This window comes from Rhineura floridana, chromosome 8, assembly GCF_030035675.1.
Source record: "Rhineura floridana isolate rRhiFlo1 chromosome 8, rRhiFlo1.hap2, whole genome shotgun sequence".
Classification (NCBI taxonomy): Eukaryota; Metazoa; Chordata; class Lepidosauria; order Squamata; family Rhineuridae; genus Rhineura; species Rhineura floridana.
In genome coordinates this window covers 132,158,856-132,175,086 of record NC_084487.1, presented here as the reverse complement: position 1 = coordinate 132,175,086, position 16,231 = coordinate 132,158,856, and the positions used below count along the sequence as shown (strand labels likewise).

The following is a 16,231-nucleotide window of genomic DNA, read 5'->3' as shown; positions in this document are numbered from 1 at the left end:
CATTTTATTGTTTTTAAGTTTTTGGGTATTTAAGTTTTATCATGTGCCTAGGAGAGAGGTTTTCTCGCCCATCGGGGGGACTGGAGGAGGCCCCAATTAGTGTAGTGATGGGCAGAGGGAGGTATGGCGTTGGGAGAAGGACATGCCAGGTAAGAGGAATGCGGCCCAGACATGTAATGGCTGTGCCTTGTTCCGGTCCTTCTCACACCCGCAGGGTTGTCGGTTGTCCTATCAGCCAACTCTCGGATCTCCAGGTGCTGCTTTTAAATGCTAGGTCGGTACAAAATAAATCCTCCCTCGTCCATGATTTGATTGTGGATGAGGCAGCCGATCTGGCATGTATAACCGAGACCTGGGTGGGTGAACAGGGAGGAGTTAGTCTCTCTCACTTTGCCCACCGGGGTACTTGGTTCAGCATCATGGTAGATCTGAGGGTCGGGGAGGTGGGGTCTCTGTGGTCTATAAGAGTTCCATCTCACTCATCAAGCACCATGTCCATGCAGTTACTGGTCTGGAGTGTTTGCACCTAGTGTTGGGTCAGAGGGACAGACTGGGAATCTTGTTGGTGTACCGCCCACCTTGCTGCCCAACGGCTTCCCTAACTGAGCTGACGGAAGTGGTCTCGGAGGTGCTGTTGAGATCCCCCAGACTATTGGTACTGTGAGATCTCAACATCCACACTGAGGCTACTTTATCTGGGGCGGCTCAGGACTTCATGGCTTCCATGACAACCATGGGGCTGTCTCAATATATCAGCAGCCCAACACATGTGTCAGGGCATACTCTAGATCTTGTCTTTGCAACTGGACATGGGGATGGTGATCTGGATGTGGGGAGTTTTACATCTCTCCCGTTGTCATGGACAGATCACCGCTTGCTGAAGTTTAGACTTACAGTGGCTTTTCCCCTCTGCAAGGGTGGGGGACCTATTAAAATGGTCCGCCCCCGGAGACTAATGAATCCTGAAGGTTTTCAAAGGGCTCTGGGGGATTTTCCGGCTGATAAGACTGGCACTCCTATCGAAGCCCTGGTTGAACTGTGGAATGCGGAGATGACTCGGGCTGTTGACACGATCACTCCTGCGCGCCCTCTCCTGTGTAGAGCTCATACAGCTCTGTGGTATACCCCTGAGCTGAGAGCGATGAAACAGGATAGGAGACGGCTTGAGCGGAAGTGGAGACGAACTCCCGATGGATGCAATCATGTGCTGGTAAGTGTTTCCACTAAGCAGTATTTGGAAGCGTTGAGGGTGGTGAAAAAACAATATTTCGCTGCCACTATTAAGGCATCTCTTTCCTGCCCAGTGGAGCTTTTCAGAGTTGTCCGAGGGTTACTCTATACTTGCCCTCAGGACACAGTAGGGTCATCGATGTTCCGCTGCAATGAGTTTACTGGACACTTCCAGAATAAGATCTTATGCATCCGCCATGACTTAGACTCCCAGTTTATAGCAGATGATTCGAGTGAGGCGTCCGGAGCGCGGTCTTGTCATCTTTTACTGGATGAGTTTCAGTTGGTTCAGCTCGAGGACGTGGACAAGGTGCTTGGACAGGTACGTGCAACCACATCGGTACTAGATCCTTGCCCCTCTTGGCTAATAAAAGCTAGCAGGGATGGAACATCTGGTTGGGCCAGGGAAGTGATAAATGCCTCTTTACGAGAGGGAGTGATCCCGGGCTGTCTGAAGGAGGCAGCAGTAAGACCACTCCTGAAAAAACCTTCCTTGGATCCGGAAAATTTCAACAGCTACAGACCAGTAGCAAATGTTCCATTCCTGGGCAAGATCTTGGAACAAGTGGTTGCTGGCCAGCTCCAGGCGCTATTGGATGAAACTGATTATCTAGATCCGTTTCAATCGGGGTTTAGGCCCGATTTTGGTACTGAGACAGCCTTGGTCGCCCTGTATGATGACCTATGTCGGGAGAGGGACGGAGGGAGTGTAACTCTGTTGATCCTCCTTGATCTCTCGGCGGCTTTTGATACCATCGACCATGGTATCCTTCTGGAGAGGCTTGCGGAGTTGGGAGTCGGGGGTACTGTTTGGCAGTGGTTCCGCTCCTACTTAGCGGGTCGTCTCCAGAGGGTTGTGCTTGGGGAACATTGCTCGACACCGTGGGCTCTGCAATGTGGAGTCCCACAGGGTTCGGTTCTGTCTCCCATGCTTTTCAACATCTATATGAAGCCGTTGAGTGCGGTCATCAGGAGCTATGGAGTGCGTTGCCACCAGTACGCTGATGACACGCAGCTCTATTTCTCCTTTTCATCCTCCTCAGGTGAGGCTGTCGATGTGCTGAACCGTTGCCTGACTGCGATAACGGACTGAATGAGAGCTAACAAACTGAGGCTCAATCCAGACAAGACTGAGATGCTCCTGGTGAACGGTTTCCCGGATCGGATGGTGGATATACACCCTGTCCTGAATGGGGTTACACTCCCCCTAAAGGACCGGGTTCATAGTCTGGGGGTTCTTTTAGATCCTTTCCTGTCACTTGAGGCCCAAGTGGCATCGGTGGCACGGAATGCTTTCTACCAGCTTCGGCTGGTAGCCCAGCTACGTCCCTATCTGAGCAGGGAGGACCTAACATCAGTCGTACATGCTCTGGTAACCTCACAACTGGACTACTGCAATGCGCTCTACGTAGGGCTGCCTTTGAAGACAGTTCGGAAACTACAGCTTGTCCAAAATGCGGCGGCCAGATTAATAACGGGGACCAGGCGGTCGGAACACATAACACCTGTTCTGGCTCGCTTGCACTGGCTGCCAGTATGCTTCCGGGCTAGATTCAAAGTGTTGGTTTTGACCTATAAAGCCCTATACGGCACGGGACCACAATACCTATCGGAACGCCTCTCCCGATATGAATCTGCTCGTACACTATGCTCCACATGGAAGGCCCTCCTCCGAGTTCCATCTCATAGGGAGGCTCGGAGGACGGTGACAAGATCTAGGGCCTTCTCAGTGGTGGCCCCCGAACTGTGGAACAGTCTACCCGAAGAGGTGCGTATGGCGCCGTCATTGCTCTCCTTTCGGCGCCAGGTTAAGACTTGCCTCTTTGCTATGGCATTTTAATATGTAACTTGTTTTAGTTTTAAATTTTGTTGTAATTGTTTTTGATTTCTTGTTTTATATATGTTTATGCTGTATTTATTATGAGATCTGAGATGTTTTGTATTTTTATATTCTGTTGTTCACCGCCCAGAGAGCTAATGCTAGTTGGGCTGTATAAAAATCTAATAAAATAAATAAATAAATAAATTAAAGGTAGCAATGGTGATCTATTAGCCCAGGATCTCGTACACTTCAGCTCATAGCCCACACTGTGGTCCCAGTCCAAAAGAATCGTTCATGAACACAAGCCCATGTTTTTACCCCTTTTTATAAAGTTCTTAAACCCTGGATTCCATAGAATGTGAAGTTTAGTACTACATTGGTTCTCTGACTGACCTCTTTTTTCCACATGTAAGTTTCTCCTACAGCCCAGAATTCTGGTAGATCAATATCAAGCAATAGTCCTTTCCATCATGAACTCATCCCAGTTACATTTTCACCTAATCTTGCTGTAAGCTTCCAAACTATCATACTTCCTGAATTTGATACCTTTTTGTGCCAACCTAAAATCTGCTGAGACCCAGAAAACATAACACTTTCCAGTTCTGCTTATTACAAATAAACCACAGGACTATGTCATCTTCATGTCTTCCATGTCTATTTAGATCACAAGCATGCACACAGTGCCTCCAATCTTTGTTCCCCTTTTCCCATTTTTGCTCAAGCCTAACTGCAGACCTGGCCACTTCATTTCTGATATAGCCAGTACTTTGCTATATGTGTGAAATAGAACAGAAGTCCCAGTGTCATGCAAGAGAAATAAAAAGGAATAAATTTGCCGGTCTAAATTTCTCCCTCGTACTCCCCTCCCTCTAGGTATCTCTCAAAATGGAGAATTATCCCTGAGGGTCCTAAAATTTTGCACTGGCCTCTGACACTTTCCATTTGCTGATGGCAGGGATGTCTAGTAGTAGTGGAACATGACTCTTTCTCCAAGGAGCTGGCAAGGCTAAGGTGATTTTCAGAGAGTCATTGCTCCACTTCCTCCATCTTTCATGGATCTCCGTGGAAACTTTCAATTTCCTGATGGGAGGGTGCCAGAAGGAGGCAGCAGCGGATTCTCTTGTGCTCTGTTTATTCTTTTGTGGCCAGACATTTGTCCATTCAATAAATGAGTGACTGCCAGCATCCCAGATCAGTAGTCTGTCTTCTGTGGACTTTAGAAGGTGACCGGTTGTACTGACCCTTAATGCTAACCCTGCTGACATTCATTTGGATGGGAGACTAACAATGTAACCAAAAAGAATTCTGATCAGTTTGTATCAGTGTAGTTTAAGAGTGGAATGGAACAATCTGTATTTTCTACACAACAGGTGACCCAGCCGCTCCACAGATAGCAGCACTTTTTTTTTCCAGCCACAGAACTTGCTTCTAGGGGTACAGACAGACTGAAGAAGCTAACATTCTGTTTTCATGTCTTCCAGTGCTAGTACCCTGCTTTGAAAACAGAGATTTCTGTGGTTCATTACAAAGGGTGAAGGGGCAGACTAGAATACAATAACTGGTATGTGTCCTGACACCACAATTCCTCCACTTTGTTAGCTGCCACTGGTGGAGGCTGGGGAATGTCCTTTTCCAACCATTTCACCTCTTCCCATTTTTTTAAAAAAGCAGACTGTGATTTGTTTTATAACAAAGAATATGATGGGTCTATTAAACAATATATTTAAAAATAACTTCTACACAAAAATGAGATAGTGCTGCTTAGTTTTCTTGATGTTCTCGGAGATGAATAGCCATGGAACAAAGTGAGTAAAGATTATAACATCTGATTATCTTGCTTCAGGTTGAATGTGGAAGAATCCTCAATTAAATTGCAGGGAAGAATATAGCTTTCAAAGAGTTAAGAGGAAATGCTGCTGTTACTTTCTTTCCTTGCAAGAACAAAGAATGTGGCCTTTGTAAATTATGCACTTGTTTTGAAGATTAGCCATTCATTTGTATGAGTCAGAAGTTTTAAAAGGCCCAGTTTCATGCTCAAAATAAACCTGCAATCCAAATGAAGATTAATTGGCTTCCAGAAAAGATGAAGGGAGATGGGTGCTGGGGGAGAGAAAATGACCAATAACAAGCAATATGTTATTGTTTGTAAAATATGGTGGTCCCGAGACACAATTCTTCACTGTTCTTACAGAAAGAACCCACAGCACTTTCTGTCCTAGAGTGGAAGTGGAACTGGTAACTCACTTCTATTCCAGTGTAGTAGAGTAAATAGGACATGTACAAATCCATGCCATACATTTCAAGCACACTTATATCACTTTAATAGTCATGGCTCCACAGAATGGTAGTTTTTTAAAGGGTGCTGATCCCACACAGGTACAGTTCTCAGCACCCTTAACAGTTCCCAGGATTCTCCATGACTGTTAAAGTGATATAAGAATGCTTTAAATGTATGATGTGGATGTGACCAATATCAGAGTATAGGCAACTTGTTATTGCTAATGTAAGGTATAGCATTGCCATGATCTACTCAGTTATACAAGTGTTCAGTGGTTGTAGACTGGGCTAGCTACAAGACTTCTAACCAGACTTTTACTAAAGCTCAAACCTTTTTTGACTGACTACTGTAGAGACGGTGATGGAGGAACCAGAAGTGCTCTTTGAAGAACTGCTGGAAAGAGCAAAAGCTGGAGAACCTAAGGCACAGACTGAGGTAATTTTTCATGCTTTGGCACCTTCCTTTGCAGTTTTTTTTAAAGTTGTGTTGGAGACCTTTTGCTAGTTTATAAAGTCTTATGCTGCAGATATAGCTTCATAGGATTATAAATAGGTTGTGCTGAATGTTCTGAGCTTCCATTTTTACTGCTAAAGCTTGCAGTTTGGAGAGATGCAAAGCTGTGGGAGGAAAAGCATTCCTTCCACATTTCATGCCTTTGCAGCTATTGTTCCGCTAATATGCAAGCTGCTTGGCAAGGGAAAGATGGAGCACTTCCAGGTTGCCCAGGCAACCGAGTCACTGCTACCTAGCTGCACTGGCAGATTGAGTCTTCTCCCAAAAGAGCGTCTATGACCCTCCTGGGAAACAAGAAGTAGAAGGGGCAGGATTGCAGCTTGAAATTGAGAGACAAATGGTCAAGGAATACCTAATCACTTTGAACAAGTTCAAATCTCCAGGGCCTAATGAACTGCATCCTAGAGTACTGAAAGAACTGGCTGAAGAACTCTCAGAACCACTGCCTATGATCTTTGCGAAATCGTGGTGGATGGGTGGAGTGCTGGATGACTGGAGGAGGGGTAATGTTGTCCCAATCTTCAAAAAGGGCAAAAGGGAGGAACCTAGGAACTACAGACCAGTCAGCCTAACATCAATCCCTGGGAAACTTCTGGAGCAGATTACAAATTAGTCAATCTGTAAGCACCTTGAAAACAATGCAGTGTTTACTAGAAGCCAACATGGATTTATGAAGAACAAATCCTGCCAGAAGAACCTTATCTCATTTTTTGATTGGGTATCTCCCTAGAAGACTGTGGGAGTGCTGTGTGGGGACATTATATATCTCTACTTCAGCAAAGCTTTTGACAAAGTGCCCCATCTTATTCTGATTAGCAAGATAGCTCAATGTGGGCTGGATGGAACAACTATCAGGTGGATCCACAGTTGGCTACAGAATCATAGTCAAAGAATGCTTATCTATGGTTCCTTCTCAAACTGTGGGGAAGTAACTAGCAGCGTACTGCAGGGCTCGGTCCTGGGTTTAGTGCTCTTCAACATCTTTATTAATGACTTTGATGAGGTGGTGCCAGGAATGCTTATCAAATTTGTAGATGGTATAACATTGGAAGGAGTAGCTAATACCTTGGAAGACAGAAACAAAATTCAAAGGGTTGTTGATAGGCTAGAGCAGCCTTTCCCAACCAGTGTGCCTCCACAACTCTTTCCTGACCATTGGCAATGCTGGCTGAGGCTGATAGGAGTTGTGGTCCAACAACATCTGGAGGCACACTGGCTGGGAAAGGCTGGGCTAGAGCATTGGGCTGAAAACAACAGAATGAAATTTAACAGGGATAGGTGCAAAGTTCTACACCTAGGAGAAAGAAACCCAATGCACAGCTATAAGATGGGGGATACTTGGCTCAGCAATACAACATGTGAGAAGGATCTTGGAATTGTCATTGATCACAAGCTGAACATGAGCCAACAGTGTGATGTGGCTGCAAAAAAGGCAAATGCTATTTTAGGCTGCATTGGCAGAAGTATAGTTTCTAAATTGCATGTATTGGTTCCCCTCTATTCGGCACTGGTTAGGCCTCACCTTGATTACTGTGTCCAGTTCTGGACACTACACCTTAAGAAGGATGCAGACAAATTGGAACAGGTTCAGAGGAGGGCAACGAAGGTTATCAGGGGACTGGAAACAAAGCCCTATGAGGAGATACTGAAAGAACTGGGAATGTTTAGCACTGAGAAGAGAAGACTTTTCAAGTACTTGAAAGGTTTCCACACAGAGGAGGGCCAGGATTTCTTCTTGATCATCCCAGAGTGCACGGCACGGAGTAATTGGCTCAAGCTACAGGAAGCCAGATTTCAGCTGAACATCATGAAAAATGTCCTAACTGTTAGAGCGGTACAATAATGGAACCAATTACCTTAGGAGGTGGTGGGCTGTCCAACACCGGAGGCCTTCAAGAGGCAGCTGGACAGGCAGCTGTCGGGTATGCTTTTAACTTGGTTTCCTGCATTGAGCAGGGGGCTGGACTTGATGGCCTTACAGGCCCCTTCCAACTCTATGATTCTATAATTGCCCGCATGTGCAGTGTGGCAAGGCTTTTGCCTTGATAACGATTAACTGGGGTAGAATATGGGCGTGGACATGCATTTAGGAGTGCATTCTATTGAAAATAATGCAATGTGGGAGGTCAACATCCAGTTCTGGATGCACATTATTTATTAAATTTATATCCCACCATTCCTCCCAGAAGGAGCCCAGGCTCCTAGCCAATTGAATATAATGTATTGGGATAATATTCTTTCTCCTGACACTTCCTTACAAATGTCAACGTTTGAAAAATGGTTTTAAAAGGGCATTGTGTGCATTTGCTCAAAAATATTCCTGAAATGCACCTCTTCTCCTGTGTTACTAATGTTTTTACAGAGAATCTAACCTAGAAAATTTTATTTCCCTCATTGAGTTCAGTGGGATTTACTCCCCTGCAGTCATGCTTAGGATAGGTGAAACTGACCACAGGGGATAGGGAGGGGAGGAGGGGGAGGAGGAGGGAGGGAAGGCAGAGGGGAGGACTGGGAGGGGAGCAGGCAGGAGGGGGAGGGGCAGAGAAGGACAGGTTTCAGTTCAGTGCGATTTACTCCTGTGCAATCATGTTTAGGATAGGTAAAACTGACCGGGGGGGGGAGGGAGCGCTGGAGCGGGCAGGGGAGGAGGAAGAAGGGAGAGGAGAGGGGAAGGAGGAGAAAAGCAGGTCTAATTTGATGCTTATTGAGTTCAATGGGATTACTCCTATGCAATCATGGTTAGGAAAAACTGACCATGTGGGAGGGGGAAAGGGAAGGAGCATATTGGAGGGGGGCAAAGTCTGGTGTGGGTGTGGCCGCCTGATTAACCAATCTCAGCAGCTGTGAGTCTGGCTTTTAGAACACTGACAGTTGGTTTTTACAGATCATTGGGTTCAAGCCAAAATTTCCAGGCACTTTTTAAAACTTTTAAACTGCAAAATATGAAGGTCAGAGTATGGGGCAAGGTCATTAACAGGATTACAGGTACTTTGTGAACACGGCTGATTTTTAATGAATTTCAGCAAATTATGAGAACTCTGACAGAAAAAAGTCCAAAAGAGATCTGGGGTTTTTTTCTCTCCTTTTAGACTTTGAACTCTGTATTCTCTCTGACTGTTTTGTGTATCACCATGAAAATTGAGTGGGTTGTTAAGCAAGCATTTTTGAGTTCAGGACTATATGTTTTTAAGGTTTTGTTTTGAAATGAGCTTATGGGAAGCATCAGAATGGCATGGGGGTATTTTCAATTTAACATTGCGGAATATGAAAAATCCACACTGGCTATAGTATACAGCCACTCTTGTGGCTGTATAATCTCTTCTCTCCCTAGCATTCCAGTGCAGGCAGACCTGCTCCCCTCCCCCACTCTTAACAGTGTGAGAACAGCAATCTTTTCCCCACTGCCCAATTGGGACAAAGTGAACTTGTCTCCAGGACTTGTCAGCCCACAAGGAGAGCAGCAAAGGACCACATGCATCCTGTGGGCCACAGGTTGCCTATCCATGAAGCCAGAGCAACATAACTGCTTAGGGAAAGAGACCTCTTCATTCTTATCCAGCTGTATTACACCAAACCCAGGTATACATGTCAGCCTGTTTGCCTTTTAAAACGAATCCTTGGCTCACTGGTATGTGCTATAGAATATATAGAATAGGTGGTTGTTCATATGCAGAACACATTTATTTATTATTTATTTATTTAAAATATTTCTATCCCACCCTTCTACCCTACAATAGGGCACTCAGGGTGGCTACAATAAAATAGCACACATATATAGTAAAACACACAATAAAAGCACATTACAGTAAATTAAAATGCATAAAATACAATTAAAATACATAAAATGTGTTATGCATACACATACACACACATACAAACATACATACATGTATATATGTGCATACACATATAAGAGAGTGAGAATAAAAGTACTTAAAAGATAAAAATAAAAGATAAACTTTAAACAGTGTCAGGCTGACCCATCAGTTCCAACCAAAGGCTCTCATTTAGATCTAGAGAGAAGTTGAAAGCTATCTAAATTAAATAAAAAATTGTGTTCTTATATTTTGATAGGTGGGTAAGCACTACTTGAAGCTAGCAGAAGAGCAAAACGAGGAGCTGAACAGTTGCGGTGCAGTTGAGTGGTTGATCCTTGCTGCCAAGCAAGGGCGAAGGGAAGCTGTTAAACTGCTGAGGAGATGTTTAGCAGAAAGAAGAGGTAAAGGTCTCTTCTGGTCCTTAACGATTTCTGTCTCTTTTGTAAATTTTGAGAAACTTCTGTTGTGAATGACCTCAAGGAAAAGCATGTTAGAAAATCTCAAGATTCCTGTTTATTCTGTTGAACTATTTACTTTTATAATGTTTGTACTGCCCTTCAGTGACCAGCATTGGGCTGAAAACAACAGAATGCAATTCAACAGGGATAAATGCAGAATTCTACACTTAGAATAAAGAAACCCAATGCACAGTTATAAGATGGGGGATACGTGGCTCAGCAATACAACGTGTGAGAAGGATCTTGGAATTGTCATTGATCACAAGCTGAATATGAGCCAATAGTACGACGTGGCTGCAAAAGTTGCAAATGCTATATTAGGCTGCATTAAGAGAAGTATAGTTTCCAAATACCATGAAGTATTAGTTTCCCCTCTATTCAGCACTGGTAAAGTGTCATCTTGAGTACTGTGTCCAGTTCTGGTCTCCGCACTTCAAGAAGGATGCAGACAAACTGGAACAGGTTCAGAGGAGGGCAACAAGGATGATCAGGGGACTGGAAACAAAGCTCTATAAGGAGAGGCTAAAAGAACTGGGCATGTTTAGCCTTGAGAAGAGAAGACTGAGGTGAGATATGATAGCACTGGGATCTCTTCTTGATCATCCCAGAGTGCATGGGCTCAAGTTGCAGGAAGCCAGATTTCAGCTGAACATCAGGAAAAACTTCCCAACTGTTAGAGCCATACGACAATGGAACCAACTACCCAGAGAGACAGTGGGCTGTCCAACACTGGAGGCATTCAAGAGGCATCTGCACAGCCATCTGTCGGGAATGCTTTGATTTGGATTCCTGCATTGAGCAGGGGATTGGACTTGATGGCCGTATGGGCCCCTTCCAACTCTACTAGTCTATGATTTTATGATTCTATGATCTCAATCTGATAATCACTAGAGTCAGATTAACTGTGATTAGGCAGTCTCTGTTCAGGAGAGCTCCTAGTTAGTATATTAGCCTTGGCTGAAAAAAGGCATTCTATGACATTAACCTCTAGGAACAATTATAGATCTATGAGCACTTCCAAGTTGCACACCTCATTGATATGATGGAGTGAAACCCCTTTGAATACCAAAACATTGAACATCATATCCCTGAACAGTTAAGCCATCCTCCAACAGCACCTTCGTGGAATGAGCTTTAGGGTTTGGGCCATCCAGTCCAGGAAAAAATATTACTTATGGGTTGCTCGACTGCTATTTTTTATTTTTGTGCAAGCGATGAAGAGGGAAAAACCTCAGCCACTAACTACTGGAAAAGGAGGAAATGATAAGACAGGGCTACAGAAGAGGAGATACTGTGTTTTCTAAAAATCATTAAAGGTATCAGTGGGACTGCCGAATTTCTATAAACAGGAGGAAAATATTAAAGTTTTCTAAATGGCATGAGACTAGGGAAGGGTTATTGGTCTTGGCTACAATAGCCCAAAAGTCCCTGTGGTTCTTGCAACCCCATTTTTTAGCATTCATGGTCAGACCTGGCATCGGCCCCATGTCATGGGCAAATGTCAGGCAAAACCCATTTCTACTCCACAGCAATGAATATGCCAGCCATTAAAAAGAGTATTTGTTCAAAATGGTGTCTAATAATATGTTGTAAACCGCCCAGAGAGCTTCAGCTATGGGGTGGTATACAAATGCGATAGATAGATAGATAGATAGATAGATAGATAGATAGATAGATAGATAGATAGATAGATAGATAGATAGATAGATAGATAGATAGATAGATAGATAGATAGATAGATAGATAGATAGATAGATAGATAGATAGATAGATAGATAGATAGATAGATAGATAGATAGATAGATAGATAGATAGATAGATAGATAGATAGATAGATAGATAGATAGATAGATAGATAGATAGATAGATAGATAGATAGATAGATAGATAGATAGATAGATAGATAGATAGATAGATAGATAGATAGATAGATAGATAGATAGATAGATAGATAGATAGATAGATAGATAGATAGATAGATAGATAGATAGATAGATAGATAGATAGATAGATAGATAGATAGATAGATAGATAGATAGATAGATAGATAGATAGATAGATAGATAGATAGATAGATAGATAAACTACACTGTCAGTTTAAAGAGTTACCTAATTTAACTTGATAAGTTATTCACTCATCGGCCAAAAACCTTGTGGTTTAAGAACGTACCTATGTCCAACAAATATTTCTATGAAACTTAAAAAAGCAGGGAAATTGGGCAGCTATAGTAAATACACTAGGAGAGCAGGAGACCTGACCTCTCCCCAAGATATTGTACTTCCCTACAAATTTGTCAAAATCCAAACACAATTTGGGTTGGTCTTTCACAGTCCAATCCGCTTCCTGTGTAGCTTGGAATAATTTGGTAACACGTGCCTCTGAGCATATGGTGACTGGTGGCAACACCTGCCAACTCCAAAGATGGAGAATTACATTTTTATATGTTTGTTGGTGTTCTTACTTGGCTTCTTTTTTGTGTTACTGCTGTTGCTACAGAGAATCTAACCTAGAAAATTTATTTGTATTAATTTCAAAGCCTTTTTATTGGTCAGTGTCATATGATGGTGAAGACAACCTTTTGTGTTTCAAACTGGAGGTCATGCTCTACTTTTATTTTGCGCACATTAACAGTTGAATGTGAACTGCAGTTTGATGTAAAATCAGACTGATTACATTATGTTGCTACTTAAGCAATGACTCTAGCTGTTGGAAAAAACAAACTTAGTCTGTCCAAGCTACATGTTTTCAGCCTGCTATGCTTAAACTACTCCACTTAAGGAAAGATGGGCATGGTCAATTAAAAACATAGAGCACACCTAGAATTTTGCTAGAATATATTTCACCTCCCATTGTTTTATGTTGTGCAAACTGAGATGTCCAGTGGAAACTATTATGCAGAACAGTCAGTGCCATTATTCCACAGTTGTTTTTGGAGCTTTTTTTTTAGTGTTGTGAAGTGTTGCTGTACTTCATATTCACAGAAAGAGAAGCAAAAGAAAATGATTTCCTATAGGAAACTTCACTAAAATTGCAAAATAAATCAAACATATTTAAAGTGACTATCTGAATTATATCAGTTGTTTTAATATTGTTGCTTCCTCCCTGCTAAAACAAGATCAGCACAGTACATGTCTTGTTTCTGTTATTTGGGCTGATTGCAGGTGTTGCCACCACTCACCATATGCTCAGAGGCACATGTTACCAAATTCATCCAAGCTACACAGGAAGTGGATTGGACTGTGAAAGACCAACCCAAATTGTGTTTGCATTTTGACAATTTTGTAGGGCAGTACAGTATCTCAGAGAGGAGTTCAGGTCTCCTGCTCCCCTGGTGCATTCACTATAGCTGCCCAATTTCCCTGCTTTTAAATTTTGATAGAAATATTTGTTGGCTATAGGTACGTTCTTAAACCACAAGGTTTTTTGCTTATTAGTGAATTTCTCTGCTTTTTAATCCAGGAGGTAAGAAATGGGATCCTGTGCAGGTTTGCTAAGAATGGGTTGATCATTTGCATGTTTATTGAGTTCAGTGGAATTTACTGCCCTGCAGTCATGCTTTGGATAGTTGAACCTGACCCAGGGGATGGGGAGGGGAGAAGGGGGAGGGAGAGAGATCAGGGAGGAGAGGGAGGAGGGCAGGTTTGATCATTTGTATGTTATTGAGTTCAGTGGGATTTACTCCCATGCAGTCATGGCTAGGATAGGTAAAACTGACCATGGGGCAGGAGGAGGGAGGGGGAGCAGGAAGGAGGGGATTGGAAGTGAAAGGGGAGGGGAAGGGAGGGGTGAAGGAAGGGAGGGAAGGGGCAAGTAGGAGGGATTGGAGGGGGAAGGAGCGGATGGCAGGTTTGATTATTTGCATGCTTTTTGAGTTCAGTGCGATTTACTCCTGTGCAATCATGTTCAGGATAGGTGAAACTGAGCTGGGGGAGGGGCAGGGAGGAGGGAGGGAGAAAGGGAGAGGGGAGGAGATTGGATGGGTTGGCACTGGGCAGAGGGGAAAATCAATTTCTTTCCAAAAGGAAAACATTGTGAACAGTATCATTGCTTTTCAGCGTTTCCCTCACCTTTTTATTCTACAGCAGGCACATGTAGCCTCCCACCCAAATTCAAACCAAAGCTGTCCCAGGCCACATCCACACCAGACCTTTATTTCACTTTAGACAGTCATGGCTTCTCCCAAAGAATCCTGGGAAGTGTAGTTAGTGAAGGGTGCTGAGAGTTGCTAGGAGATGCCCTGTTCCCCTCACAGAGCTTCAATCAGAGCGGCTGACTGTTAAACCACTCTGGCCACTGGAGCTCTATCAGGAGAATAAGAATCTCTTCTCAGCACCCTTCACAACCTACACTTCCCAGGATCCTCTGGGGGAAGCCATGACTGTCTAAAGTATAATAAAGATCTGGTGTGGGTGTGTCCCCCAGTAGGCAAGCCGAGCAGCTGTGAGTTTGACTTTTAGAACAGTGACGGTTGGTTCTTACTGAACATGCCCGACATTATCATTGAATTCAATGCAAAATTTCTTAAATTAATCAAAAATCAGCCAGGCATTTTTTAGACTTTTAAACTGCAGAAGATGAAGGTCAGAGTATGGCGCAAGGTCAGTAATAGGATTACAGGTGCTCTGTAAACATGGTTGATTTTCAATTACTTTCAACAAATTATGAGAACTCTGACAGAAAAAAGTCCAAAAGTGGTCTGGTTTTTCTCTCTCTCTGTTTACACTTTGAACTCTGGATTCTCAATTTAATATTGCCAAATGTGAAAAATCCATGCTGACTATAGTATACAGCCGCTCATGTGGCTGTTTAATGAGTTTGCAGACCATAGAAGGAAGAACTTAATTCTTTCAAAATAACAAATTATGAACAGGTGTCAACTCTTCCGTTGGCCTAGAAGGTGGGATAATGATACCTAATGCATTTTTTTTACTTCAGGCATCACTTCAGAGAATGAGCAAGAAGTGAAGAAATTATCATCAGAGACTGATTTAGAAAGAGCTGTGAGAAAGGCTGCGTTAGTCATGTACTGGAAATTAAATCCAAAGAAGAAAAAACAGTTGGCTGTTTCAGAACTACTAGAAAATGTTGGCCAAGTTGACAGTGAAGGTTTGTATCCAGTATAGAATAAAAGATGTACTGAACATGAATAGTTCTTCAAAAATTAGAATGGTGCAATTAATCCTTCACTATAAGGAAATAGTTGCTCTTAACTTGCTTAAGAAAAAAAGTTGCTGTAGCCATAGGCATTATTTTATTAACACATAGATGTGGAAGAGCATCTGAATTCCACTAAGTGTTTTCTGATAATGTAAAGTGTCTGGGCACAGTATCTAGCATTTTCTCTACTCCAACTGGCAGACTTTTCCGAGCTCTTGAGAAGAAAAAAGGACCTCCCCAGTCTTGGTTCTCCAGATCCTTTTTGGCTGGTGATGCCCAGGAATCATAAGAATTAGTTGATTGATCAGTTAGGTAAATTACATTTAATTGGTCAGGAGATTTTTTTAAAAAAACAAAACTTATTTTTAACTCAAAGCAGCAGGTGGCATACTTAGGAACATTTGTTTTTAAGCGTATTTTACTTCTGATGTGTTACAGTAATATAACACGGCTTTTTCTTCAAATAATAAGTGGCAGTGTTTAGTTGATCACATTGTATCTTCTCTTTCATATTTTGATTTCCTCCTCTTCGGATGCACACCTTAATGTGGTGAGGGGGTTTGAGTGTGTTGAAGAAGCTGAGAGCAATGCCGTCAGGAGTCTAGATCAAGATCCTAGACTCCTAGCAGGGGCACCCAAGGTGGAATGGTCAAAGCTGAAACACCAGACTAAGATGCATCCAAACTCAGAGGAAGGCAATGGTAAAGCACCTCTGAATACCTCTTACCACAAAAACCCTATGAACAGAGTATCCAAAATGCAACATGAGATAGTGCTGGAAGATGAGACCCCCAGGTCAGAAGGCACTCACCGAGCTACTGGGGAAGAACAAAGGACAAGTACGAGTAGCGCTGTGACTAATGACGCAGCTGGGTCAAAGCCGAAAGGAAGCCCAGAGGCTGATGCGCACAGATGCAAAAGGAGAGTCCGGAGTTGTACAACGCACACAATAGT

General features: G+C 43.0%; 1 protein-coding gene across 10 annotated transcripts in view; it reads left to right on the top strand.

The window, feature by feature from the left end:
• The window catches only part of WFS1 (wolframin ER transmembrane glycoprotein), a 75,300-nt gene that overhangs the window by 22,456 nt on the left and 36,613 nt on the right, over positions 1–16,231 (top strand). For 9 of the 10 annotated variants that reach the window (XM_061582544.1, XM_061582541.1, XM_061582538.1 and 6 more), the window contains 3 exons: positions 5,683–5,765; positions 9,918–10,062; positions 15,056–15,226. In XM_061582544.1, coding sequence (XP_061438528.1) covers positions 5,691–5,765; positions 9,918–10,062; positions 15,056–15,226 — 391 coding nt within the window. In that variant the 5' untranslated portion in view covers positions 5,683–5,690. Of the gene's footprint in view, positions 1–4,533; positions 4,614–5,682; positions 5,766–9,917; positions 10,063–15,055; positions 15,227–16,231 lie in introns of all 10 variants that reach the window. The other variant, XM_061582545.1, reaches the window with a different exon arrangement.